Source organism: Cetorhinus maximus, chromosome 1, assembly GCF_964194155.1.
Source record: "Cetorhinus maximus chromosome 1, sCetMax3.hap1.1, whole genome shotgun sequence".
Classification (NCBI taxonomy): domain Eukaryota; kingdom Metazoa; phylum Chordata; class Chondrichthyes; order Lamniformes; family Cetorhinidae; genus Cetorhinus; species Cetorhinus maximus.
Genome location: NC_135879.1, coordinates 208,616,790 through 208,644,145, shown reverse-complemented (window position 1 = coordinate 208,644,145; position 27,356 = coordinate 208,616,790). Strand labels below are relative to the sequence as shown.

The 27,356-nt window shown below is 43.9% G+C and overlaps 1 protein-coding gene across 1 annotated transcript in view; it reads left to right on the top strand.

Annotated features, from left to right (window-relative positions):
• The window catches only part of dcc (DCC netrin 1 receptor), a gene marked incomplete at its 5' end in the record, with an annotated part of 921,129 nt that overhangs the window by 860,316 nt on the left and 33,457 nt on the right, over nt 1-27,356 (top strand). Inside the window, 4 exons of the mRNA XM_078539210.1 lie at nt 13-129; nt 13,671-13,820; nt 14,383-14,397; nt 18,911-19,129. Coding sequence (XP_078395336.1) covers nt 13-129; nt 13,671-13,820; nt 14,383-14,397; nt 18,911-19,129 — 501 coding nt within the window. The remainder of the gene's footprint in view (nt 1-12; nt 130-13,670; nt 13,821-14,382; nt 14,398-18,910; nt 19,130-27,356) is intronic.

Sequence of the window (27,356 nt, the reverse complement as noted above, 5' to 3'; positions counted from 1 at the left end):
TTTTATCTGAAGGTCATGATCCTGATGAAGTTGGAAGCAGTATGTCCACGTTAGAACGCTCTCTGGCAGCTCGAAGAGGAACACGACCAAAACTGATGATTCCCATGGACTCACAGCCCACCAATCCAAGTGAGTAACTTTGGTATTTTATGATTCAAACCAATTTCTCAAGTTGGGTCTCAAATCAGGTAGGATTACATAGAATTGCATAAAATATGCACAACATATGGCCTAATTAGTCTATGCTGGCTGCTGACTCTCTTATTAACTGAGTGTTTTATATGACTGAGGTGGGGCAATGTCATTCTCAAGGAATTGGGGAGAAAGGGGAGTTAGAAACTAGTGCTTTGCTTTTAGAGAAAGGGATGCTGATTGCCTGGCACTTGTGTTGTGCGTATTTTGCTTGCCGCTTATCAGCCCAAGCTCGAATTACACGACCTGCCTGAGAGTGTCTTATTCTACAGTTAATGAACCATGTACTGTCTCACCTAAACTTTGCATTTTGGTCGATAAGTGAAAGCCTGAAATTGAGTGAAATCTAAATTGGAAAATATAAATGAACATTTTGTTCTAGGCTCTCAGTGTTATCTGATTCATCGTAACATCATCAAAGCGCCAAAGCAAATCCAAAGATGAAGTTATCACGGCCTTTGCAGCGTAACAGCAGCAAATGTTCTATTAGGCCTTCATCAGTTTTGTCTGAAATTTAAATCAACTGATATTTTGAAGCAATTGCTTTTCCTCCACTTACACACATTCAGTCGTGTGTACTCTTACATTCAGCCACAAGAATGGAAAGTGGATGATAAATAGATTGTTAGGCTGAATGGTATAGGAAATGGAAGTGTCACGTGTAGTAATGTAGTTAAGCCTCTGGCTTAAGATACATTTTTTGGGGTAGATTACAGGAAGTTTTATTTCACGGCTGGCATGGATTAATACAATCCAGGAGTGCTTGACGCTCATACTAACTGAATTATAGCAAAATTAGACAAGTACAGGATCACAAAATACTGTGCAGCCCATCTGGCTGAAGCCATGAACAAATAGCTCTCAATCCCTCAAATAACTAACTACTTTTCTCTTAATTTTTTCCATCTTATCGGCCTCCACTGTCTCACTGGGCAGCCCATTCCACATATTCTCCACTAGTTACATAAAATAATTAAATCTAAACCTCCTGTACATCATCTCTCTTTCAAGACTGTCCCTTAGTTCCAGAGCCAATAACAAACATATTACAGGTAGATGATAAAAATGCTGCCCACAGGTTTTTATTTTTATTTTATTTCATAACGGAAACCTCAAATCCAACTATGCAGAAATTGTCAGAGTCTGAAAACTCGACATTTTTTTCCTGCGCTCCAGTGAACCTTGACCCCACCTGACCCAGTTTGGAAAGGTTCAAGGGGCTGAATTTTACACTGATCGGGCAGGCGTGCGCCCGACCCGATTGGGCGTTAAGCCATGTGAGATGACATCGGGCGAGCGTCACAACGTCATCGCGCGCTCGCGCAATATTTTGCTTGGCGGGCACACACAAAAGTCAGAAGCTCGCCCGCCGACAATTGGGAGGGCAGTTAAGCCCATTAACGGTGCAATTGTCTGCTATTTCTTGTCGTCCATCCATCTTACGGTTGGCGGACGGGCAAATCGGCCAGGCGACCTTTACATTTTTCATGAAGCCTCATCCAAGGGCGGGATGAGGTTTCCATTATGAAATAAAATAAAAATAAAAATCTATGGGCAGCATTTTTATCATCTATATTTTCAGGTACCTGATTGTGCTGCTCAGAAATTTTTTTTCTGCTTTTTAAAACTTTATTGGAATATTTTCAGGTCTTCAGCCCCCTGAGGCAGCTCTCTGCCTTCAGGGAGCTTTCGCTTAGCGCTCGCCCGCATCCGCATTGACATCATCGCCCACCCTTCCCCTGGCAGCGCTGAGATTGGCCAGCCAGCATGAGATCACACTCGGGGGCCAATCGCAGTTGACGGTTCATTTCCCGGCCAATCCCACGCCTGCCAATCATGCCCACCTGCCGAGCTAAAAGTTCAGGCCTAGGAGTTGCCAAGTACAAATCAGTTTCACACGTCTGACTTCCCGCACTCCAGCGAACCTTGACCCCACCTGACCCAGTTCAGAAAGGTTCGGGGAGTTGCCGAGTGCTGATTGGCTCTGTGCACCTGACGTTTCCTGTACTCCAGGGAACCTTGACCCCACCCAGCCGAGTGCGGATGTGGCAGAGATGGTTCAACTCACGCCAGGGTCCCACAGCTCCTGACCTCATTACAGCCTTGGTTCAAACATGGACAAAAGAGCTGAACTCCAGTGGTGAGGTGAGAGTGACTGCCCTCGACATCAAGACAGCATTTCACTGTGTGTGGCATAGAGGAGCCCTAGCAAAACTGGAGTAATTTGGGAATTGGGGGAAAAACTCTGCGCTGGTTGGAGTCATACCTAGTGCAAAGGAAGATGGTTTTGATTGTTGGAAGTCAATCATCTCAGTCCTAGGACATCAGTGCAGGAGTTCCTCAGGGTAGTGTCCCAGGCCCAACCATCTTTAGCTGCTTCATCAATGACCTCCCTTCCATCATAAGGTCAGAAGTGGGGATGTTCACTGATGATTGCACAATGTTCAGCACCATTTGCAACTCCTCAGGTACTGAAGTAGTCTACGTCCAAATGCAGCAAGTCCTGGACAATATCCAGGCTTGGGCTAACAAATGGCAACTATCATTCGCACCACACAAGTGCGAAGCAATGAGCATCTCCACCAACAAGAGAGAATCCAACCATCGCCCCTTGACATTCAATGGCATTATCATCACTGTATTCCCCACTATCAACATCCTGGGGGTTACCATTGATCAGAAACTGAACTGGACTGGCCATGTAAATACAAGAGCAGACCAGAGGCTAGATATCCTGTGATGAGTAACCCACCTCCTGACTCCCCAAAGCTTGTCTGCAGTCTTCAAGGCACAAGTCAGGAGTGTGATCGAATACTCTCCACTTGTCTGGATGAGTGCAGCTCCAACAACACCCAAGAAGCTTGACACCATCCAGGACAAAACAGCCCACTTGATTGGCACCCCATCCACAAACATTCACTCCCCCCACCGCCGACAAACAGTGGTAACAGTGTGTACCATCTACAAGGTGCACTGCAGAAACTCACCAATGCTCCTTAGGCAGCATCTTCCAAACCCACAATTGCTACCATCTAGAAGGACAAGGGAAGCAGACACATGGAAACACCACCGCCTGCAAGTACCCCTCCAAGCACTCACCATTATTAAATCTAATCAGTGAAAGGTAAATTAATATTCGCTGTGACATGGCCATTAACCCAAAGTGCTTTGCAACCATATCATTTGGTTACTTGTGTCCCCTATACACTGACTTAAGGCGTTCTGATTTGAATTAAGGAGACCTGGGTTTTCTTTCTGAAAACCAGCAAGTTCTGAAGTCTGCCAAGGTTGCTGGATTTGAGGTACTCTATCTGTATTAGCATTCAACATATCTACTTCCCTAAGAATGTTGAGTACTTGAATAATACCTTCCAGAGTTAACAATGTCAGGCTCTTCAACTTCATTCTATATCTTAGGTATCTTGAGCGAGGCATCTTTTGGTTGTCCTTTTTTGCACTGCTTGAATATATCCTTGCTGTAGTACAGTGACTAGAATTGTACACAGTGCAGTAGATATATCTGCACTTGTACCATGTACAGACTCATTGTCACCTCCTGCAATTTGTGATTTGTGCTTCTCACATCCTGAGATCTAGCTAGCTTTCTTCACTTGTGCTGCCCATTGTCTTGTTGGTAAATTATTATATTCCTAATTATTAGTAGGAAGTTGTTTTATTTTGCTAGCCAATTCTTTATGTACCCTTGTATATAATCTATCTGGGCCTGCTGCATTTTCTTTCTTTACCTTTCTCAGACTATCAATGACTGCCTTATCTAAAAGCTTATTTTCTTCATTGCTTCCTCCAATCTCTCCCATACCGGGATATCAGAGAAAGAATTCCTTTAGCCCATATTAACATCTTCCATCATGCCCACCCCAAAATTGACAAAAATAATATATAATTGAAACTAAATCACAATTTCTCACTGTTCTTACCAGGTAGGGGGATAAAATGCTCCCCTCTGTCTCACTGGTGCGAATTGGGCATTTACTTCAAAATTAAAATTATAACTGAACTAACATTAGCAAAGGAAAATACATCCTCAACTTAAAGCACTCCTGTGAAGCTACAACATAAGTTAAAAAAACTCTCAGTTTGAACATAACGGAACTAAAACTTTTGAAGTTCGTTGTCTCGCTTTTCTTATATAATTTTGAAATACAAATGAGCAGAAATGCTTAGAAGCTAATGAAAATTAATCCATCATTACAATTGACACTGGTAATGAAACATCCTGAGAAATTAGGTAGACTGCACATGCTCAGACTGAGGAGCACCTTTGGCGGAAATGTCTTGTCAAAATCCAGGATTTTGGCAGGGGCTGAGATATTGACGTAAAAGCTATAACGAAGATACTAACAGATATAGGGTAGGATTTTTTGGATGGCAGAGTTTTCCGCCTGGCACTTGAAGAGTTGCCTCCGAGGAGTGTTAATTGGCTCAATCTGGAGGAAGTCTTGCATGAGAGAGCTGCCGGCCAATCTGTCTGACCGGCCATTCTGTAGTCCCAGCAGTGCCAGTTCCAACAGTCACCAGGACTGGGATGACGAGAAGTCCTGAGATACCAAGTTCAGGACCAGATACAAGCCAGGAGCTGGGGGGGTTCTCACAATAGGAGAGGAAGTGAGGCCTGGGTTGGTGAGGGAGCGGGGGCGGGGGTGGCGGTGGGGAGAGGGGTAGGTGAGTGGTCTTGATGAAGAGGCCAGGGGCTAGGGAGCACCCAGAAGGGGGAGGCAGACCTTTCGGGTGGTGGGATGGCCCTTGAAGGAAGTGCCCCCCAACTTCCTGCCCAAGGCCCGAGTAGGGTAATGTACCAGGCTTTACCCCTACCCTTGAGCTCCTCCTGCCAGCCACAAAATTGAGGCAGGGTAGGAAGCCTGGCCACTTAGGTCTCAACTGGGCAAGGGTGGATGGGCCACTCTAAGCTTTGCCCACCCCACATAAAATTGCAGACAAGTTGGGGAGCAGGTGGCAGGAAGGCCACCTGAGGAATTTTACAGGCCCCCACCCCAAAAACTTGCCAGCAAGGGACCATAAAATTCTGCCCATAAAAGACAGTTTATTGGATAAGTTTCATTGTGATGTTGTGAAATATATAACATAACAAGCTGGGCTCCCCATCCTATGTCCAGAAATAAAGGGAGTAAAGTTAAAAATAAGGTTCAAAAGGAAGATAAGGAAAATGTTTTATGAAGTAATGAGCTGAGATATTCATCGTATGGCATATGGACTGAATGAGATAGGGATTAAAGCTGAAAATCAGACTACAAAAATGTCCCTATGAACTAATTTATTTGAAGCATTTGTTATATCCAACAGATTTCATTCAACAATTCACTTAATTACCTTCTCTCTCACACGATTATTTCAATTAGCAATTTTAATCCCATAAATATGAAATTCAAATATCTAAACTCACACAGAATTATTGTACACACAAGAACAGTATTTGACAAAAAAATGTCTTTTCTCAGTGAATTTACTTTTGTTTGCTTTACTTAGCTTGGCTTGACTGTAGTTTAATTAGATTTACACTTTCCACTAATCATTCTCGACATCCTCAGTGTCATTCTCAAAATACTTAGGATCAAAATCTACACATACATCTACACCTATTTCTTCAATGTTTGTTACCACTCTGAATATTTCATCATCAGTATCAAAGAGAACATCTGTAGTATCACATTTTCAGTGTCACTGTCTGTATTTTCAGTGTTTGTTCAAACATCAAATATTTCATGATAGACCACATGAGAAGTTCTTCCTTCTTGAGACAAAGCAATGAGATTTCTTGGTGATCCTGTTCAGCTGTTATATTTTCTGATGTTTTTCAAGACGTGTTTTGATGTTGTTGTTCCCATAAGCAGAATATTCAGTAGGTCAGGTGGCTCAGTTAAGAGTGGCAGTCGTATTATACTGTTTGTGCAACACATTGAAGGAGGCTCTTCTCTCCACTTTTTTGCACCACAATATTCACAAAACCCTGACTGACTGCAAATATCAAATTCTGGGTCTGACGCATAATTATGAGGAGGGTCAGAGATGAAGGGTCCCTTGCATTCTGTCGCTCTCTGTCAACTTTGTGCCTTCTTGTTCTAAGCCTCATCAGTGTCCCTCTCTCTAATTGCTGTTTGTTGCATTCTGTCAACTTTTTGCCTTTTTGCTCTACCCTCTTCATTTTCCCTGCCTCTCCAAGGAATAACATGTGGTGTCTCAGCATATAACTTACATGAAACAAATAAAATATGAAAAAAAAAACAAATAAAATATGAAAGAAAGTCAGGGAATTTTAAATAATCTTTTATGGGATGTGGGCGTCACTGGCTCGGCTCATCCCTAGTTGCCCTTGAGAAAGTGGTGGTGAGCTGCCTTCTTGAACCGCTGCCATCCATGTGGTGTAGGTACACCCACAGTGCTGTTAGGAAGGGAGTTCCAGGATTTTGATCCAGCGACAGTGAAGGAATGGCGATATATTTCCAAGTCAGGATGGTGAGTGGCTTGGAGGGGAACTTCCAGGTGGTGGTTTTCACATCTATCTGCTGCCCTTGTCCTTCTAGATGGTAACGGTCCTGGGTTTGGAAGCCCTAAGGAGGCTTGGTGAGTTGCTGTAGTGCATCTTGTAGATGATACACACTGCTGCTACTGTGCATCAGTGATGGAGGGAATGAATATTTGTGAAAGGGGTGCCAATCAAGCAGGCTGCTTTGTCCTGGATGGTGTCAAGCTTCTTGAGTGTTGTTGGAGCTGCACTCATCAAGGCAAGTGGAGAGTATTCCATCACACTCCTGACTTGTGCCTTGTAAATGGTGGACAGGCTTTGGGGAGTCAGGAGGTGAGTTACTTGCCACAGGATTCCTAGCCTCTGATCTGTTCTTGTAGCCACAGTATTTATATGGCTAGTCCAGCTCAGTTTCTGATCAATGCTAAACCCCAGGATGTAGATAATGGGAGATTCAGTGATGGTAATGCCATTGAATGTCAAGGGGTGATGGTTCGAGCCTCTCTTGTTGGAGATGGTCATTGCCTGGCACTTGTGTGGTGCGAATGTTACTTGCCACTTGTCAACCCAAGCTTGGGTATTGTCCAGATCTTGCTGCATTTGGACATGGACTGCTTCAGTATCTGAGGAATTGCGAATGATGCTGAACATTGTGCAATCATCAATGAACATTCCCGTCCTGACCTTATGATGGAGGGAAGATCATTGATGAAGCAGCTGAAGATAATTGGGCCTAGGATACTGATCTGAGCAACTCCTGCAGTGATGGAACTGAGATGATTGACCTCTAACAACCACAGCCATCTCACTTTGCGCTAGGTATGACTCCAACCAGCAGAGAATTTTCCCCCTGATTCCCATTGACTTCAGTTTTGCTAGGGCTCCTTGATGCCACACTCAGTCAAATGCTGCCTTGATGTCAAGGGCAGTCACTCTCACCTCGCCTCAGGAGTTCAAATCTTTTATCCAGTTTTGAACCAAGACTGTGATGAGGTCAGGAGTCGAGTGGCCTTGGCGGAACCCAAACTTGGCATCAGTGAGCGGGTTATTGCTAAGCAAGTACCGCTTGATAGCACTGTTGATGACCCCTTCCATTACTTTACTGATGATGGAAAGTAGACTGATGGGGCAGTAACTGGCTGCGTTGGATTTGTCCTGCTTTATGTGTACAGGGCATATCTGGGCAATTTTCCATATTGCCAGCTGCTTGCCAGCATTGTAGCTGTATGGAACAGCTTGACTAGGGTGTGGAAAGTCCAGGAGCACAAGTCTTCAGTACTATTGCCGGAATATTGTCAGCGCTTATAGCCTTTGCAGTATCCAGTGCCTTTAGCCATTTCTTGATATCATGTGGAATGAATTGAATTGGCTGTAATGCTGGGGACCTCCAGAGGAGGCCGAGATGGATCATCCACTCGGCACTTCTAGCTGAAGATTGTTGCAAATGCTTCAGCCTTATCTTTTGCACTGATGTGCTGGGCTCCCCCATCATTGAGGATGATGGTATTTGTGGAGCTTCCTTTTCCAGTGAGTTGTTCATCACCACTCATGGCTGGATTTGGCAAGACTACAGAGCTTAGATCGCATCCATTGGTTGTGGGATCACGTAGCTCTGTCTGTCGCTTGCTGCTTATAATGTTTGTCATGCAAGTAGTCTTGAGTTATAGCTTCACCAGGTTGGCTGGTGCTGCTCCTGGCATTCCTTCCTGTGCTCTTCATTGATCCAGGGTTGCTCCCCTGGCTTGATGGTAATGGTAGAGTGAGGATATGCCAGGCCACAAGGTTACAGATTGTGGCTGAGTGCATTTCTGCTGTGGCTGATGGCCCACATCGCCTCATGGATGCCCAGTCTTGAGTTGCTAGATTTGTTCGAAATCTATCCCATTTAGCAAGTTGGTAGTGCAAAATTCCAAATGATGTTCGACATAGAGGAATACTGATTCATCAGCTGAGGGGTGAAAGCAGCAAGTGATAATCAGCAGGATGTTTCCTTCCCCATGTTTGACCTAGTGCCATGAGATTTCATGGGGTCTGGAGTCGACATTGAGGACTCCGAGGGCAACTCGCTCCCGACTGCATGTCACTGAATACAAAAGCAGGATGTAATGATGAAACTTTATAAAACACTGGTTAGGCCACTGCTGGAATTGTGAGTACAGCTCTGGTCACCACATTACAGGGAGGACATAATTGCTCTGGAGAGAGTGCAGAGAAGATTTACAAGAATGTTGCCAGGGCTTGTAAATTTCAGCTATGAGGAAAGATTGGATAAGCTAGGGTTGTTTTTCTTAAAACAGAGGAGGCTAAGGGGTGACTTAATTGAGGTGTACAAAATTATGAGGGGCGTAGATAGGGTGAACAGGAAAGATTGTTTCCTCTAGCTGAGGGTTCAATTACCGGAAGGCATAGATTTAAGGTGATTGGTAGAAGGATTAGAGGGGACATGAGGAAAAACTTTTTCACCCAGAGGGTGGTGAGCATCTTGAATTCACTCCCTAAGTTGGTGGTTGAGGCTGAAACACTCAACTCATTTAAAAGGTATCTGGATCTGCACCCAAAGTGCTGTAACCTGCAAGGCTATGGACCAGGTGCTGGAAAGTGGGATTAAAATGAGCGGCTAGTTTCTTTTCTCTCTTTTTGGTTGGCGGAGACACGATGGACTGATCGGCCTCTTTTCTATTGTTCCATCTACAACACGATGGAGGGTATCCTCAGTGTGATGACGGGACTTTGTCTCCACAATGACTGTGCAGTGGTCACTCCTACTGTCATGGACTTGCATTTGCAACAGGTAGATTGGTGAGGATGACATTGAGTGTGTTTTTCCCTCTTGTTGGTTGTCTCAGAACCTGCTGCATGCGCAGTCTAGCAGCTATGTCCTTTAGGACTCAGCCAGCTCCGTCAGTAGTGGTGCTACCAAGCCACCCTTGGTGATGGACATTGAAGACCCCCACCCAGAGTACATTCTGCACCCTTGCCACCCTCAGTGCTTCCTCCAAATGGTGTTCAACATGGAGGAGCACTGATTCATCAGCTGAGGGGTGGAGGTGTTATGTGGTAATCAGCAGGATGTTTCCTAGCCCATGTTTGACCTGGTGCCATGAGATTCATGGGGTCCAGAGTCGATGTTGAGGACTCCTAGGGCAACTCTTTCCTGACTGTATTCCACTGTGCCGCCACCTCTGCTGGGGCTGTCCTGCCAGTGGGACAGGACATACCCAGGGATGGTGATGGTGGTGTATATATCAAGGGATGTTTCTCAATGCAAAAAGAAGTTAGGTTGTAAAATGCTGCCCACTTTTGCCGGTTCATGAAAGCCTTTATGGGGTGAATTGCTCTCCTCCATTACAAAAGTTGGTTGTGAACCAACCAACTTAAAAAAAGGCCACCTCGCAACAATAACACACTGGCAGTGGCCTAAAAAAGCAAAGAGTGGGGCGTCCACCCCTCATTGAGAAGAAGTCCCGCTCTGGAGAGCTGCTGGCCAATCTGATTGACCGGCAGCTCTAACAGTCCCAGCAGCACTAGAGCTCAGTAGCGGGCGCTGCTGAGAATACAAGCAGGCCCCCGGGAAGAAGAGAGCAATGGACCCCGAATGACCCAGATTCAGGTAGGTGCAGGATATTTGGGCAGGGTGGGATCGGGCACCGTGGGAGGGTGGCGAGAGGGGTGTGGCGGGGTGGATTTTGAAGGCCAAGTGGCCTCCCACGGCTGTATCCACAATAGATGTACCCCCTTCCTTCCCATTTTTTCATCACTGATTGTGAGAAATCGGAATCCCCTTCTTGCCTGCCTGCCCATGCCAGCCACATTATGGTGTGGGCAGTATAATATTCGGGTCAGTTAGCCAGTTAGCTTGTTAACCGGCTCAATTGACCGATAATGATTTTTATTTAAAATGGTGGGCTGGTGTTGAAATCAGCCTACTGTACTATGAAACCAGCGTGTTGACGACGTGTTTGCAACCCAATGACATCACGTCGTATTTTACGCATGCACAGAGTGGCAGCACTCCTGATTTACAAAAGAAAAATTCCTGGCTTATGTTTGTCATCATACAAATGAGGTTGAGTGGAAAGGCGAATCACAATTTTGAGTGTGATTTTTACCCAATTGCAAATTGTTTTCGAAGCAGAAAGTCTACTCCAATTGTTTTCAATGGCTTTCCCCGGTAATTTATTCCACAATTCTATCTGTTCAGATAGAACCTCATTTCCTTCCTCTAACTTGCTCATTTTTAACTGGTGTTCACTGAAATGTGAACCTTGCTCTAATATACAGCTAAGAATGATTTAACATTCCAAATTTGTAATGAAATCTAGTTTTGTATTTGTTCATTTTTCTCTGTGGTCATGTATTTAGCACCTGTGGATTTTTTTTATTTTGATTCATTCAATGGATCTGGGATTCGCTGGCTGGTCCAGCATTTATTGCCCATCCCTAATTGCCCTTGAGAAGGTGGTGGTGAGCTGCCTTCTTGAACTGCTGCAGTTCTTGTGGCGTGGGTACATCCACAGCGCTGTTAGGGAGGGTGTTCCAGGATCTTGATCCAGTGCCAGTGAAGGAACGGCGATATATTTCCAAGCTGGGATGGTGAGTGGCTTGGAGGGGAACTTCCAGGAGGTGATGTTCCCATCTATCTGGTGCCCTTGTCCTTCTAGATGGTAGCGATCATGGGTTTGGACGGTGCTGTCTAAGGAGTCCTGGCGAGTTCCTGCAGTGCAACTTGTAGATGGTACACACTGCTTCTACCGTGTATTGGTGGTGGAGGAAGTGAATGTTTGTGGATGGGTGCCATTCAAGTGGGCTGCTTTGTCCTGGATGGTGTCAAACTTCTTGAGTGTTGTTTAAGCTGCACTCATCCAGGCAAGTGGAGAGTGTTCCATCAGGCTCTTATCTTGCGCCTTGTAGATTGTGGACAGGCTTTGGGGAGTTAGGAGGTGAGTTACTCGCCGCTGGATTCCTAACCTCTATCTAGCTCTTGGAGCCACAACATTTATATAGCTAGTCCAGCCCAGTTTCTGGTCAATGGTAACCCCCCACAATGTTGATAGTGGGGGATTCAGAGATGGTAATGCCATTGAATGTCAAGGGACAATGGTTGGGTTCTCTCTTGTTGGAGATGGTTATTGCCTAACACTTGTGTGGCGTGAATGTTACTTGCCACTTGTCAGCCCAAGCCTGGATATTGTCCAGGTCTTGCTGCATTTGGACATGGACTGCTTCAGTATCTGAGGAGTTGCGAATGGTGCTGAACATTGTGCAATCATCAGCAAACATCCCCACTTCTGACCTTATGATGGAGGGAAAGTCATTGTTGAAGCAGCTGAAGATAATTGGGCCTAGGATACTGTTCTGAGTGATGTCCTGGAACTGAGATGACTGACCTCCAACAACCACAACCATCTTCCTTCTTGCTAGGTATAACTCCAACCAATGGAGAATTTTTCCCCTTATTCCTATTGACTTCAGTTTTGCTAGGGCACCTCAATGCTTTGATGGCTGTTGGTTAACTGAAGATTGTAATATTCAAGGATCAGAATGTTCAGAGGCCAGTCCTTTGAAAGAGAAGAGCTGAAATTCCTTGTGAGGGAAACAGAGTTTTAAAGAATTATTGGTACTCACTGACATCAAGGGTTGTTTCTGAGAAATTTGTGGGCTCTGTCTTGGATGTGCCTGCCACTTAATGTATAGTTTGTGACGTGTCTGACCGCAATTTGCCTGTTAATTCATATTTATCTCATGTTAATTCTGGATGTTAGAGTTAGATAGTATTTACCGTTTGCTTTGTTGACTTGTATATAGTAAAACCTCTTTAGTTTGTTTAAAACTCTGGACTTTTCTAGCTTTATTCTCTTAGCAAGTGACTGGAATTTCAAATTTCGTCGACTTTAAACAAAAAGTTACTGGTCCGTAACCAGAATGGGTTATGGTCTGCGATCGCAACAAATGCGTCAAGGCAGATGTGTTTAGTACAAATGATGATGACATCACATGGTCAGTAAAGCTATCATCTTTGTCTTACAACCTTCAAAGTGGCTTCAGAATTCATTTGTCTGCAGATAATCTCCCTTGAGTTTCCTTCAGCAAAAACTGATGGGCCAGGATTTTGCCCTCGTCGGACGGGTCTCGGCGGCAGCGAGCAGGAGTGGTCGGGAAGCTGACCTCCGCCTGTGATCGGGGCCCGACCACAGTTTCGTGCCAATTAAAGCCCGCCCAGCATGAGACGTGCGCTGCAGTGCTCAGTGCTGCCTGTGTGCGCGGGGGTGGGGGGGGTAAGGAGGGCGAGCGGGGAGCTTCGCACATGCGCTCAGGTGCGCACAGGAAAAGTTCCTTGAGGCACAGAACTGCCTCAGGGAGATGAAGATTTTGAGAATTAAAAATAAAGAATTTTGAAATGTTAAAAAACATGTCCCCTCATGAGCAGGGACATGTTATTAATGAAATGTTAAAATTTTAATTTAATTTTTAATAGCTGTTGGAAACCTCATTCTGCCCGTGGATGAGGTTTCCTAAAAAATCCAAAGACCATTTGGCCTTTTCACCTGCCCGCCAACCGTAAGGTTGAATGGGCAGCAAAAAATTTAATTCAATTATTACTTTAATGGCCTTAATAGGCCTTTTTATTGTCAGCAGGCGTGCTGCCGGCTCCTGTGCGCGCCCGCCGACTGAAGTATTGCACAAGTGCGCGATGACGTCAAGATACTCGCCCAACATCATGCGCCTCATTTTACATTCATTCAGGTTGGGCGTGTGCCCACCAGACAAGCGAAAAATTCTGGCCATGGTGTACTTTTTGCAAATCAGAATGAATAGAAATACAATTTAATTTAAAATGCAGCCTATGTGCATAAACATAGCATAATTGGGTGTGTTCTTTTTGCAATATTTTGAGTGCTTTTCCTTAAGCACACATTTTTAGTTTGTTGACAATGTGACATAGAAATGATGCTTTTTTACATTTTCCTAATTGTAGCTGTTGTAAGTGCGATTCCTGTTCCAACACTAGAGAGTGCCCAATACCCTGGCATCCTACCATCTCCGACATGTGGATATCCTCACCCGCAGTTTCCATTGCGGACCATGCCATTTCCCACACTGACCGTCGATCGAGGATTTGGATCAGGTAAGAATCCATTATTAATTTAATTTTTATATAAAATTAAGCTTTTATTTAAGAAAGGAGAGAGATTGAAAGCAGGAAACTATCGACCAATTGGCCTAACATCTTCCACTAGAATTAGTTATTAAGGAGGTTATAGCATAATACTTAGAAAATCATAATGGGATCAGGCAGAGTCACAAGGCTTCGTGAAAGGGAAATCATGTTTATCTAACTTATTGGAGTTCCTTGAGGAAATAACAAGCAAAGTGGATAAAGGGGAATCTGTAGGTGTGGTGTACTTGGATTTCCAAAAGACATTTGATAAGGTGCCACATCAGAAGTTACTGCACAAATTGAAAGCTCATGGTGTTGGGGATAACATATTATCATGGATAAAGGATTGGTTAGTTACAGGAAGTTAGTAAACAGGAAGCAGAAAGTAGCGATAAATGGGTCTTTTTCATGTTGGCAAGCTGTAACTAGGGATCAGTGCTGGGGCCTCAACTATTTACAATCAATATCAATGACTTGGTTGAAGGGACCAAATGTATGATAGCTAAATTTGTTAAGGGCACCAAAATAGGTAGGACAGTAAGTTGTGAAAAGGTCACAAGGAGTCTGCAAAGGTCACAAGGAGTCTGCAAAGGGATATCGACAGGTTAAATGAATTGGCAAAATATTGGCAGATGGAGTGTATTGTGGGAAAATGTGAACTTGTCCACTTTGGCAGGAAGAATAGAAAAGTAGCATATTATTTAAATGGAGAGAGATTGCAGAACTCGATGGTACAGAGGTATCTGGGTGTGCTGGTACATGAATCACAAAGGGTAGTATGCAAGTACGGCAAGCGATTAAGAAGGCTAATGAAATGTTGGCGTTTATTGCAAGAGGAATGGAATATAAAAGTAAGGAGGTTTTACTGCATCTGTACAGGGCCTTGGTGAGACTGCATCTGGAGTACTGTGTACAGTTTTAATCCCCTTAATTGAAAAAGGACATATTGCATTAGAAGCAGTTTAGAGAAGGTTTACCTGACTGGTTGAAGGGCTTATCTTATGAAGAAAGGTTGAATAGATTGGATCTATACCCATTGGACTTTAGAAGAATGAGAGGTGATCTTATTGAAACATATACGATCCTGAGGGGACTTGAAAGGGTGGATACTAGCAGAATGTTTCCTCTTGTGGGAGAGGCTAGATTTAGGTAACATAGTTTAAAAATAAGAGGTCTTCCTTTTAAAAGTGAGATGAGGGTATTTTTTTCTCTCAGAGGTTTGTTAGTCTGTGAAATTCTCTTCCCCAGAAAGCAGGAGAGGCTGGGTTATTAAATTTATTCAAGGCTAAGTTAGATAGATTTTTAATAGACAAAGGAGTGAAGGGTTATGGGGGCAGATAGAAAGGTGGAGTTGAAACCAAAATCAGATCAGCCATGATCTTATCAGATAGCTCGAATGGCTTACTGCTACTCCTATTTTTTCGTTACATCTAGTTAAAGCAGGATATCATCCTTTACACCAGAATATGATAAAAATTAAAATTGAAAACTTTGATATTTCTCTATTTTTATCATTAAAGTAGAATGATGCTGCAGTATAGAGTTCAATACATCCACCATATAAAACCTGGACAACACAATAACATGCAAGTTTTTTGTACACTTGATCAACTTGAAAGGCACCCTGTATAATAGACCAATACAAGAAGAGAAACAGAAACACTGGGAACTGAGCTCTATGAAGTTGCATGCAACATAGGTTATCATGAGATTATCCACTTTGGTAGGAAAAACAGAAATACAGAGATTTTCTTAAACAGTGAAAGGCTGGGAAGGACTTGGGTGTCCTTGTTCGTGACTCACTGAAAGCTAACAAGCAAGTACAGCAAGCACTTAAGAAGGCAAATGGTATGTTGGCCTTTATTACAAGAGGATTTGAGTACAGAAGTAAATATGTCTTACTGCAATTATATAGAGCCTTGGTGAGGCTATGTGTGGAGTATTCTGTACAGTTTTGGTCTTCTTACCTAAGGAAAGATATACTGGCCATAGAGGGAGTACAATGAAGGTTCATCCTGGGATGGAGGGATTGTCCTGTGTGGAAAGGTTAAATAGACTAGGCCTTTATTCTCTGGAGTTTAGAAGAATGAGAGATGATCTCATTCAAACATACAAAATTCTTACAGGGCTCAGCAGGGTAGACACAGGAAGGATATTTGCCCCTGGCTGGGTGTGTCTAGGACCAGGGAACACAGTCTCAGAATAAGGGGAAGACCATTTAAGACTGAGATGAGGAAAAATTTCTTCACTCAGAGGTTGGTGAATCTTTGGAACCCACTGCCCCACAGGGCTGTGGAGGCTCATTCATTGAGTATGATAAACTTCTACATATTAAAAACATTAAGGGATTTGGGGATAGTGCAGGAAAATGGTGTTGAAGTAGATCAGCCATGATCTCATTGAAGGGTGGAGTGGGCTCAAATGACTGAATGGCCTACTCCTGCTCCAGTTTCTTATGTTCTTATCTCACTAAGTCTATGGTGCAAAATGTCAGTCATGTAATTGATCTCCTGGTAGTTCCAAAGATAGAAGTAGTATTCCCTCTGCTTACTACAGAGATAGATCACAGAATCGTTGTGGTGCAGAAGGAGGCCATTTGGCCCATTGCATCTGCACAACCTCTCCAACTACGCAATTCACTTAATGTCATTCTCCTGACTTCTCCCTATAACTCTACACATTCTTCTTCTTCAGGTAGCAGCCTAATTCCATTTTGAATGCTTCGATTGAACCTACCTCCAGTACACTCTCAGGCAGTGCCACTCTTGTGTGGAAAAGATTTTCCTCGTGTCATTTTTGCTTCTTTAGCCAATTACTTTAAATCTGTGCCCTTGTGCTCTCAATCCTTTCACGAGTGAGAACAGTTTCTCCCTATGTACTCTGTCCAGACCCCTCATGATTTTGAGTACCTCTATAAAATCCCCTTTCAGCCTTCTTATCTCCAAGAAAAACAGTCCTAACTTCTCCAATCTATCTTCATATCTAAAGTTCCTCATCTCTGGAACCATTCTCGAGAATCTTTTCTGCACTCAAACTAACGCCTTCACATCCTTTCTAAAGTGTGATGCTCAGAACTGGGCGTAGTTCTCCAGCTGAGGCCAAACTAGTGTCTTATGCAAGGGTTCGGGTGAAGGGAGATTTAGAAATCAAAAGAGAAAGATTGAGGCCTCAAACAGTATAGCGATGTGGGTAAAGACACACAAAGCAGAACAGGAAGGGATAGAAAGTGACAAAAATCGTACATCAGCGAGTAAGGTCATTGCAAGAAATAATTGTAAAAAAATGAAATTAATGGTTCTTCATCTGAATACACAAAGCATCTGCAATGAGATAGATGAACTAGTGGCACAAATAGAAGCCAATGATTTAGATCTAATTGGCATTACAGAAACCTGACTACAAGGTGATCAAGGTTGGGAAATAAATATTCCCGGATACACAATATTTCAGCAAGACAGGCAGAATGGCAAAGGAGATGGGGTAGCTCTGATAGTAAAGGATGATGTAAGGACATTAGTGAGAAAGGATCTGGCCTCAGAAGATCGTGAACTAGAATTCGTATGGGTGGAAATTAAGAGTAGCAAGAGTCAGAAAATGCTGTGTGAGTAGGATACTGTATGCTTTATTAACTGTGCTCTCAACCTGTCTGGCCACCTTCAATGACTTATGCATATATGTTCCTAAACCCCCCTGCTCCTGCACCACCTTTAGAGTTGTACCCTTTTTTTATATTGTCTCGCCATGTTCTTATTACCAAAATGAATCCCTTCACATTTCTCTGCATTGAACTTCACCTGCCACCTGTCCACCCATTCCACCAACTTGTCTTTGTCCTTTTGAAAAAAAGTTCTACACTATCCTTCTCACAGTTCACAATGTTTCCAAGTTTTGTATCATCTGCAAATTTTGAAGTTGTGCCCTGTACACCAAGGTCTAGGTCATTAATATATATCAAGGAAAGCAAGTATTCCAACACTGACCCCGGGGAAATCTACTACAATCCTTCCTCCAGCCCGAAAAACATCCCTTAACCACTACTCTCTGCTTCTTGTCACTCAGCCAATTTTGCATCCATGTTGCTGCTGTCTCTTTTATTCTGTCAGCTATAACTCTTCTCACAGGTCTGTTGTGTGGCACTGTATCAAATGCCTTTTGGAATTCCATGTACACCACGTCAATAGCATTGCCCTCATCAGCCCTCTCTATTACCTCTTCAAAAAACTCCAACAAGTTAATTAAATGAAATTTCTCTTTAAGAAATCCATGCTGGCTTTTCTTAATTAACCCGCATTTGTCCATGTGAGTACTAATTTTGTCGCAAATTATTGTTTCTAGGAGTTTCCCTGCCACCAAACTGACTGGACTGTAGCTGCTAGGCTTATCTTTATACCCTTTTTTGAACAAGGGTGTAATGTTTTTGCAATTCTCCAGTCCTCTGGCCTCATCCCTGAGTCTAAGGCCAGTGCCTCCCCAATTTCCACTCTCACTTCTCTCAGCATCCTTGGATGCATCTCATCCGATCATCGTGCCTTGTCAATTTCAAGTATAACCAGCTATCCAATGCCTCCTCCTGATCAATTTTAAACCATTGTAGTGTCTGAATTTCCTCCTTTCACCATAGCATCTTCTTCCTCGTAAAGACAGATGCAAAGTATTCATTTAATACTTCAGCTATGCCCTCTGCCTCCATGAGTTGTTCGCGTTTTTGGTCTCTATTTGTCCCTACTCCTCCATTTGCACCATTTTATCTAATTTATATATAAATAGTATTATATTTTATTATATAGATTTATATAAGGTAGTGTTATTATTTTGATACTGTGGTATAAGCAATACAGATGTGAGGATGTTCTGAAGTCTCTTGTCATAAATGGAATATCTATTGTCACTCTAAAGAAATAGAAGGGTATGGTGTTAGGTTAGATAAAAAGGGGTCGGAGGTGGTCCCTGTGATACTTAAGTGCCAGCATTGACCAGTTAGGTCAAATGGCTTATTTCTATAGTGTAGACTCATAACTGAATATAATTCAATGTAACCGCGGTTTTCTTTTTCAAAGCCATGAGTGAGGCTCAAACATCGCACCTTCAGCAGCCAGCCTTGCTAACCCAGACACAGCCTGAGCATCCAACGGGTGAGGAGGCTCCGAGCAGAACGATTCCGACGGCCTGTGTCCGTCCCACTCACCCACTGCGCAGCTTCGCAAACCCCCTGCTACCTCCTCCAATGACTGCACTGGAGCCCAAAGTTCCTTACACGCCTCTTCTCTCTCAACCAGGTAAGCAGCAATGAGCCAATGGTTGTAATTACTTTTTGTGAATTGTCATCTTGTTGGAGTGCTAATTTCCTTGACTACTTTAAGGAAAGTGATTGGAATAATACTGAAATACTCAACTGCAAAAGGCAACATTTTCAGCTTAGAGGTGATGAATTTCCTGACCAATTTCAAGAGCAATCTTACATCTTACTAAAACAAGACTACAATAGTTTTACGAACTCTCTGATAGCTCAAGTACTAAGAAGCTGTGATTGTTCTTCGTAAAACTGAAGGCCAGCCAGGAAAAAGTTTGCTTGGGTGCTTCTTCTCCTTGTCTTTGTTCACTATCATTTTTACAAATAGGTTTTAGTACCAAAAAGGCAGAAAAATAAGAAAGTAAGAGCAAATCGATTCCTGTTTAAAGTTAACACTCTACTAAACAACTGCTAATGGGGCAGTAAACACATCTAATGATGATAGCTTCATGCTTTGGCTTTGGAGGTGTGTATAGTAATTGAAAGTGCATTCAATAGCAGGAGCGAGTTACATTTAAACATGTTTTGTTAGCTGAGGATAACAAAGAAGAATCATTGAAAGGCAAAAGCAAATTACTACAGAAGCTGGAAATCTGCAATAAAAACAGAAAACGCTGGAATACTCAGCAGGTTAGACAACATCAATGGATGGAGAAACAGTGTTGATAGCCCCAGTCTTCCGATCATGATCTGAACCCCTATTTCCAACCCTGATTAGACAAAAAAGTACCCCCTTACCTTCCTCCGATTTTTCAGGGCAATCTTCTGATGGAGGATCCTGCTGAACTCAGCTGGAAGCTGTGCAGAAACCATGTCCCCTTTTTACAGCACTAGCTGCTGTATTCTGGTTAGGTAAAGAGTTTAAATGTCCCAAATCTTCTTTGGATAGAAGGTAAGCATGTAAGGGGGTAGTATGAGTGAGGTAGTGGGTGGGTAGGGCAGCAGGGTAGCAGCAGGATAGGGTGATAGGTCAGGGGGTAGCTGTGGGGTGTCGAGTAGGGAGCTGGGGGGGAAGGGTCGGTCATACAATCATCCAGGAGTTAGTCAAGGATTTTTCTGTCTAACATTTCCTGCATAACTATTCAGATAAGTAAGTTGGAACTGTCTGAAGTCTCAGATTCTAACTCAGAGTTGGAGACTTTTTCAAAGGGTTCCCAGGGGAATTGCCCATTAGAAGTTGAAACTTCCTGGGCAATTTCCACTGAGTTAGTGCATTGGGACTTCCAAGGCATCCAGTAACGCATCTTACGGGTTACGTCTGGTCTCTGATGATCCAGAGACCGGAAGATCTGGGCCAATGTTTCAGGTCTGTAACCTTTCATCAGAACTGCCTGAATGGTCATTGACCTGAAACATTAATTCTGTTTTTCTTTCCACAGATGTTACCTGACCTCTTAAACATTTTCCAGCATTTTCCATTTGTGTTTTATTGAAAGACACTTTTCTCATGACGAGGCAGCATCTGTGGAGAGAGAAACAGAGTTAGCATTTTGGGTTCAATATAATTCTTCTTTGGAACAAGAGAGAAGTAGGAAAGTGATGGTTTTCTACTATTGTAAAAGGGGGGAGGGGCAGATGGAAGGAAAGGGAACATCAGGGGATGGGGATAGAGGGCAGGAGAAAATAAATGGCAAAGATGGTATGGAACCAAAGGCAAAGGCAGTGGTAATGGTTGTTGTAAAGAAACAAAGCATTGATCCAGAGTAGGTGTTAATGGCACAATAAAGGACTGCCCTGAATTAAGCAAAGACATGAAAACAAGATACAGACTGGAACTTGGCAAAAAAAAAAAGCAATCCACATGGAGAACAGAGTTCATGAACTTTTTCAACAGCATAAAACTCATCACATTTCTACCTCACTTCAGTTACAAAGAAGAGTCATATTGGACTCGAAACGTTAACCCTGTTTCTGTCTCCACAGATGCTGCCAGGCCTGCTGAGTTTTTCCAGCATTTTCTGTTTTTATTTCAGATCTCCAGCATCCACAGTATTTCGCTTTTATTTCTCATGACCATCTCCATAGCATTGAATATGTTTAGCCACATATTAAGGGAGAGAAAATCCAGTGGTTCTGACTTGGGGAACACTCAATGGTAGCACAACGTGGCAGAGAACGGGCTCCAAGATCTTCCACTCCTGCACTGGGGGTTTTAGTGCTGGAGGTGGAGAGAAGAAAAGACATAATCCACTCACAGAGGGCCAGTAGACCCTCTAAGAAAACTTTTCAAAGGCAGTGGAACTAGATAGCCATGGTAATCAATGCCAGGAGAACCTGGATGCAGTGCTGCAAAAAGGTCATTGACCTCACATGAGTGGTCAAGATCAGAGAATGTATCTTCAAAAGCCACACCCACCAGCTGTACCACCATGTCTCAACACGGCTCAATGCACCACATCCCCATCATTCACCTACCAACAATTTCTATCAGGTCTCATGCCTAATCTTAATTGCTTAACCATACTGTCACAAAATTAGTACTGCTGCAAGCCTCACACCCGTATCTCACAACTTACATACACAGCCAGCTAATCAATCATGACAGCCACGTCATTCAAACACATTACAGTACATTCACTGCCACACTGCCCTCACTCAGGATCAGGTGGCACATAATCAAAGGCCGAAGAACTAACCACCAAGCAACAAACACAACTGCATGTCCTTTCCCAGATGAGGAGATAGTGATTGCCATAATTGGAGCAGCCATTTTTTAATATTCGTTCATGCGATGTGGACATCGCTGATTAGGCCACCCCTAGTTGCCCTTGAGAAGGTGGTGGTGAGCTGCCTTCTTGAATCCCTGGAGTCCATGTGGTGTAGGTACACCCACAGTGCTGTTTGGAAGGGAGTTCCAGGATTTTGATCCAACGACAGTGAAGGCACCGTGATATATTTTCAAGTCAGGATGGTGAATGGCTGGGAGGGGAACTTCCAGGTGGTGGTGTTCCCATCTATCTGCTGCCTTTGTCCTTCTAGATGGTAGAGGTCACTGGTTTGGGAGGTGGCGTCAAAGGAGCCTTGGTAAGTTGCTGCAGTGCATGTTGTAGATGGTACACACTGCTGCCACTGTGCATCAGTAGTGGAGGGAGTAAATGTTGAAGGTGCCAGTCAAGTGGCTGCTTTGTCCTGGATGGTGTCAAGCTTCTTGAGTGTTGTTGGAGCTGCACTCATCCAGGCAAGTGGAGAGTTTCCAATCACACTCCTGACTTGTGCCTTGTAGATAGTGGACAGGCTTTGGGGAGTCAGGAGGTGAGTTACTCCCCACAGAATTCCCAGCCTCTGACCTGCTCTTGTAGCCACAATCTTTATATGGCTGGTCCTGTTCAGTTTCTGGTCAATGGTAACCCCCAGGGTGTTGTTACTGGGGGATTGAGCGATGGTAATGCCATTCAATATGAAGGGGTGATGGCTAGATTGTCTATTGTTGGAGATGGACATTGCCTGGCATTTGTAAGGCGTCAATGTTACTTGCCACTTATCAGCCCAAGCCTGGATATTGTTCAGATCTTGCTACATATGGACACGGACTGCTTCATTATCTGAGAAGTCATGAAAAGTGCTGAACATTGTACAATCATCAGTGAATATCCCCATTCCTGACCTTATGATGGAGGGAAGGCCATTGATGAAACAGCTGAAGATGGTTCACTACCCAGAGGGACTCCTGCAGTGATAGCCCGGGACTGAGAGATTGACCTCCAACAGCCGCAAGCATCTTCCTTTCTGTGAGGTATGACTCCAACCAACTCTGCTGCCATCACAGCTGCAGATACCAGTGTGCAAAGGGGCTTGCAGGGTTTACGCCAGTCCAGATATCTGTCATCCAGCAGATTACTAGGATTGCTGCAGCACTCCAAGGGAGTGGCTCCATGGAGCAGCTGCCCTCCCTGAGGATGACAGTATTCGCGATCCCTCCACTAACATTCTGCCAGTGTCCTTGCTGTTGCCAGACACCTCAGACTGCTGCAGCGAATGCCGAGATGAGATACCTCTCAGAGTTGAAATGCAGCACCCATAAAATGATTTGCGCACAGTCTGCACAATAGTGAAGCCTGCAATCCTCACAAAGCCGCATGTTCACTCTGTCTGCTTCTCTCTGATAAGAGAGAATGAAATGTATTCAGCTCTCTTGAAATACAGAGCCTCAGTAACCTCCTTTATGCAACATTGGATATCATACTGGGAAATGTTAAAAATGTCAATGACGAATGGCCACAGTCACCTTCACAGTCACCTTGCCCTGCTCTGAGGCTGCAGTGGTGGCTGCAGCAGGTGGCAGATTTTACTGAGAACATCTTAAATGAAGTGGAGACGTTTCACACATTGTTCTTCATTAACGTTCAAGTGGGAGAATTGCTCCCTGAACTTCTTGGGCAAATATAGCCCCTTGTTAAGAGCCTTTCTCCCCTCTTCCTCCTCCACCCTCTTGCAGATATCCTGCACTGTGTAGCCACTGCTCATTCTCCCTGTCATACTGGATTACTTGGGGATGCAAATTATTGCACCCATGGGCAAGATCTTTAGGTCAGCGAGTGGGGGGCTGGATACCTCTCCCCGACGTGTAAAATAACGCGGGATGACGTCGGACGGAACTCCCGATGTCTCCCCGCGTCATTTTCATTTTCAGGTTGGTGGGGGCGCAGCCGAATCAGCTGTGCGCCCGCCAACGTGTCAACGACCTATTGAGGCCATTTAAAAAGTCATTCACATAATTAAGGGATCTGCCCGTCCAACTTTAGGGTTGGTGGGCAGGCCGGGAGCCCTGGCAGGCTTAAGAAGAAGCATGAAACCTCATCCACGGGCGGAATGAGATTTCATGATGGTTTTTAAATATTTAATAAAGATTTGAGTTAAAGTGATGGACATGTCCCAACTCATGTGACAGTGTCAGGGGAATTTTTTACACATTTGTCTTAAAAGTTTTAATTCCGGGGTGATCTCCCTGAGGCAGTACTTAGCCTCAGGGAGATCAGTGCGCTCTTTCTGTAATAATAGGAATTCTGATAGACGCTGCTGATGATGATTGTGTGAGCTTCCTCTGTAATCAAACAAAAGAACACTCTGGCTTTAAATGGTAATGACAGCCCTACTGATCAGGCCTTTATTTGCTTGGACTGGTGTTGGAATCAGGCAAAGATAAAATGACAGTAACCAATGCTCAATTAAATTCAGCTATAAAATCCCAAAAGCTTTAGAAACCGATAACTTTAAAAAAGAGATTTGAATTCCCAGTCACTGACTTAAAGGAACCACATGGCAAGATTTCAAGACTTTTACTGTAACAAATGAACTAAAATCTACCTCAACTAAACATACTTAGTAATACACTTAACTACAGAAAAGCTATCCCTTAGTAGTTTCTCAATACAACCGATAATCCCACGTCACGTTTATACATTATGGTGCACTCTCCACGGATTACAGTCTTTACAGGAACCGGTCCAAATTTACTCCTAGCTTCTAATGGGTTTGCCTCTACCCATTTCACTGTGTTGTAATGTCCAGTGTCTGTCGTAAGTCGCCTCCCTCAGTCTTCTGAGAATCCCCAAACCAACTTCTTGCAGCAAGGCCACTCTGGTGATTCCTTCTCCCGACGACATCAGGGAAAATCTTCCAGTGTCATTAAATCCCTTCAGGTTCCTTGTCTTTGACCAGAGGATAAGCTTTTCTTAGTTCATCCATGGGATGTGGGCTTCGCTGGCTGGGCCAGCGTTTATTGCCCATCCCTAGTTGCCCTTGAGAAGGTGGTGGTGAGCTGCCTTCTTGAACTGCTGCAGCCCATGTGGTGTAGGTACATCCACAGTGCTGTTAGGGAGGGAGTTCCAGGATTTTGACCCAGCGACAGGGAAGAAAAGGCAATATATTTCCAAGTCAGGATGGTGAGTGACTTGGAGGGGAACTTTCAAGTGGTGGTTTTCCCATCTATCTGTTGCTCTTGTCCATCTAGATGGTAGTGGTCGTGGGTTTGAAAGGTGCTGTCGAAGGAGCCTTGGTGAATTCCTGCAGTGCATCTTATAGATGGCACACACTGCAGCAACTGTGCATCAGTGGTAGAGGGAGTGAATGTTTGTAGATGTGGTGCCAATAAAGCTGATTGCTTTGTCCTGGACGGTATCAAGCTTCCTGAGTGTTGTGCAAGTTGCACTCATCCAGGCAAGTGGGGAGTATTCCATCATGCTCCTGACTTGTGTCTTGTAGATGGTGGACAGGCTTTGGGGAGTCAGTAAGTGAGTTACTCGTTGCATGATTCCTAGCCTCTGACCTGCTCTTGTAGCCATAATATTTATATGGCTAGTACAGTTTCTGGTCAATGGTAACCCTCAGGATGTTGATAATGGGGAATTCAGTGATGGTAATTCCATTAAACATCAAGGGGTGATGGTTAGATTCTCTCTTGTTGGAGATGGTCATTGCCTGGCACTTGTGTTGTACGAATGTAACCTGCCACTTGTCAGCCTAAGCCTGGGTATTGTCCAGGTCTTGCTGCATTTGGACATGGATTGCTTCAGTATCTGAGGAGTCGCAAATGCTGTTGAACATTGTGCAATCATCAGCGAACATCCCCACTTTTGACTTTATGATGGAAGGAAAGTCATTGATGAAGCAGCTGAAAATGGTTGGGCCGAGGACCCTACCCTGAGGAACTCCTGCAGTGATGTCCTGGAGCTGAGATGACTAACCTCCAACAACCACAGCTATCTTCCTTTGTGCTAGGTATGACTCCAACCAGCAGAGAGTTTTACCCCTGATTCTCATTGACTCCAGTTTTGCTCGGGCTCCTTGATGCCACACTCTGTCAAATGCTGCCTTGATGTCAAGGGCAGTCACTCTCACCTCACCTCGACTCCCAATGGAATTCCGCCTGGTAGCTAAAAGAGAACAGCCTTTTCACCTGCTATCCAGAATGGCTGCTGATTTCCTCTCACACTCTTACTCTTTGTCTGTCTCTCTCTTTCTCTCTCTCTCTCTCTCTCTCTGTGTCCAGGGTTTTTAAATCAGACTGTCAGACTGCCTGAGAGACTGTAAGTATACCTATGGCAAAGCCAGCTCTGTTCTGTCCTTTTTTTTCAGTTGTTAAACCTGGCATGTAGATTTCAATAGCACTTGCCTTGGGCCCCCTGAACACACAGGGGCCACCAGGCCACACAGGCTTATCTTTGGGCAGAATTGGAAGCATGTAAAATGCCCCTCTTCATTACTCCATTTTACCCAGAATTATAAAGGTCCTCCCCTGTCGTTTCCTCATAGACCTGAAATGTTATTTCCTTAAAGCCTTTATCCAATTATTTTTCCGAACGTTGTTGTTGAATCTGCTTCCATCACCCTCTCATGTGGAGCATCTCATAGAATTATAGAATGATTACAGACCAAAAGGAGGTCATTCAGCCCATCATGCCTTTGCTGACCCTCTGAAGGAGCTATTCACCTAGTGCCACTCCCCTGCCTATTCCCCGTAGCTTTGCAAATCTTTCCCTTTCAGATAATGATCAAATTCCCTTTTGAAAGCCTCAGTTGACCTTGCCACTACCACACCCTCAGGCAGGGCATTCCAGATCTTAACCACTCACTGCATGAAAAAGTTTCTCCTCATGTCTCCATTGCTTCTTTTGTCAATTAACTTAAATCTGTTCCCACTGGTTTTCAATCTTTCCACCAATGGGACAGTGCACCCCTATCTACTCTGTCCAGGCCCCCTCATGATTTTGAATACCTCGATCAAATCTCCTCTCAACCTTCCATTCTCCAAGAAACACATTTTCAAATTCTCCAATCTTTCTACCTAACTGAAGTTCCTCAATGCTGGATCATGACAACTCACTGCACAATTTTTAGTTTCACATCCCACCTCCGGTTCTTTGCCAATTATATTAAATATAAGTTCTATGTCACTGGAAAGAGTTTCTCTTTATTTATTCTATCAAACACTTTGTGATTTTAACTACATCTATCATACCTCCCCATAACTTTATCTATTCTAAGGAGAACTGCCCAGGCTTCTCTAATCTCTCCACAAAACTGAAGCCATTCTTCCTAATACCATCCTAGTTAATCTCCTTTTAAAAAAAATGTTCTTGGGATGTGAGCATTGTTGGCAAGGCCAACATTTATTTCCCACCCATAATTGCCCTTGGGAAGATGCTGGTGAGCAGCCTTCTTGAATTGCTGCAGTCCATTTGGTGTAGGTACATCCAATGTGTTGATAGGAAGAT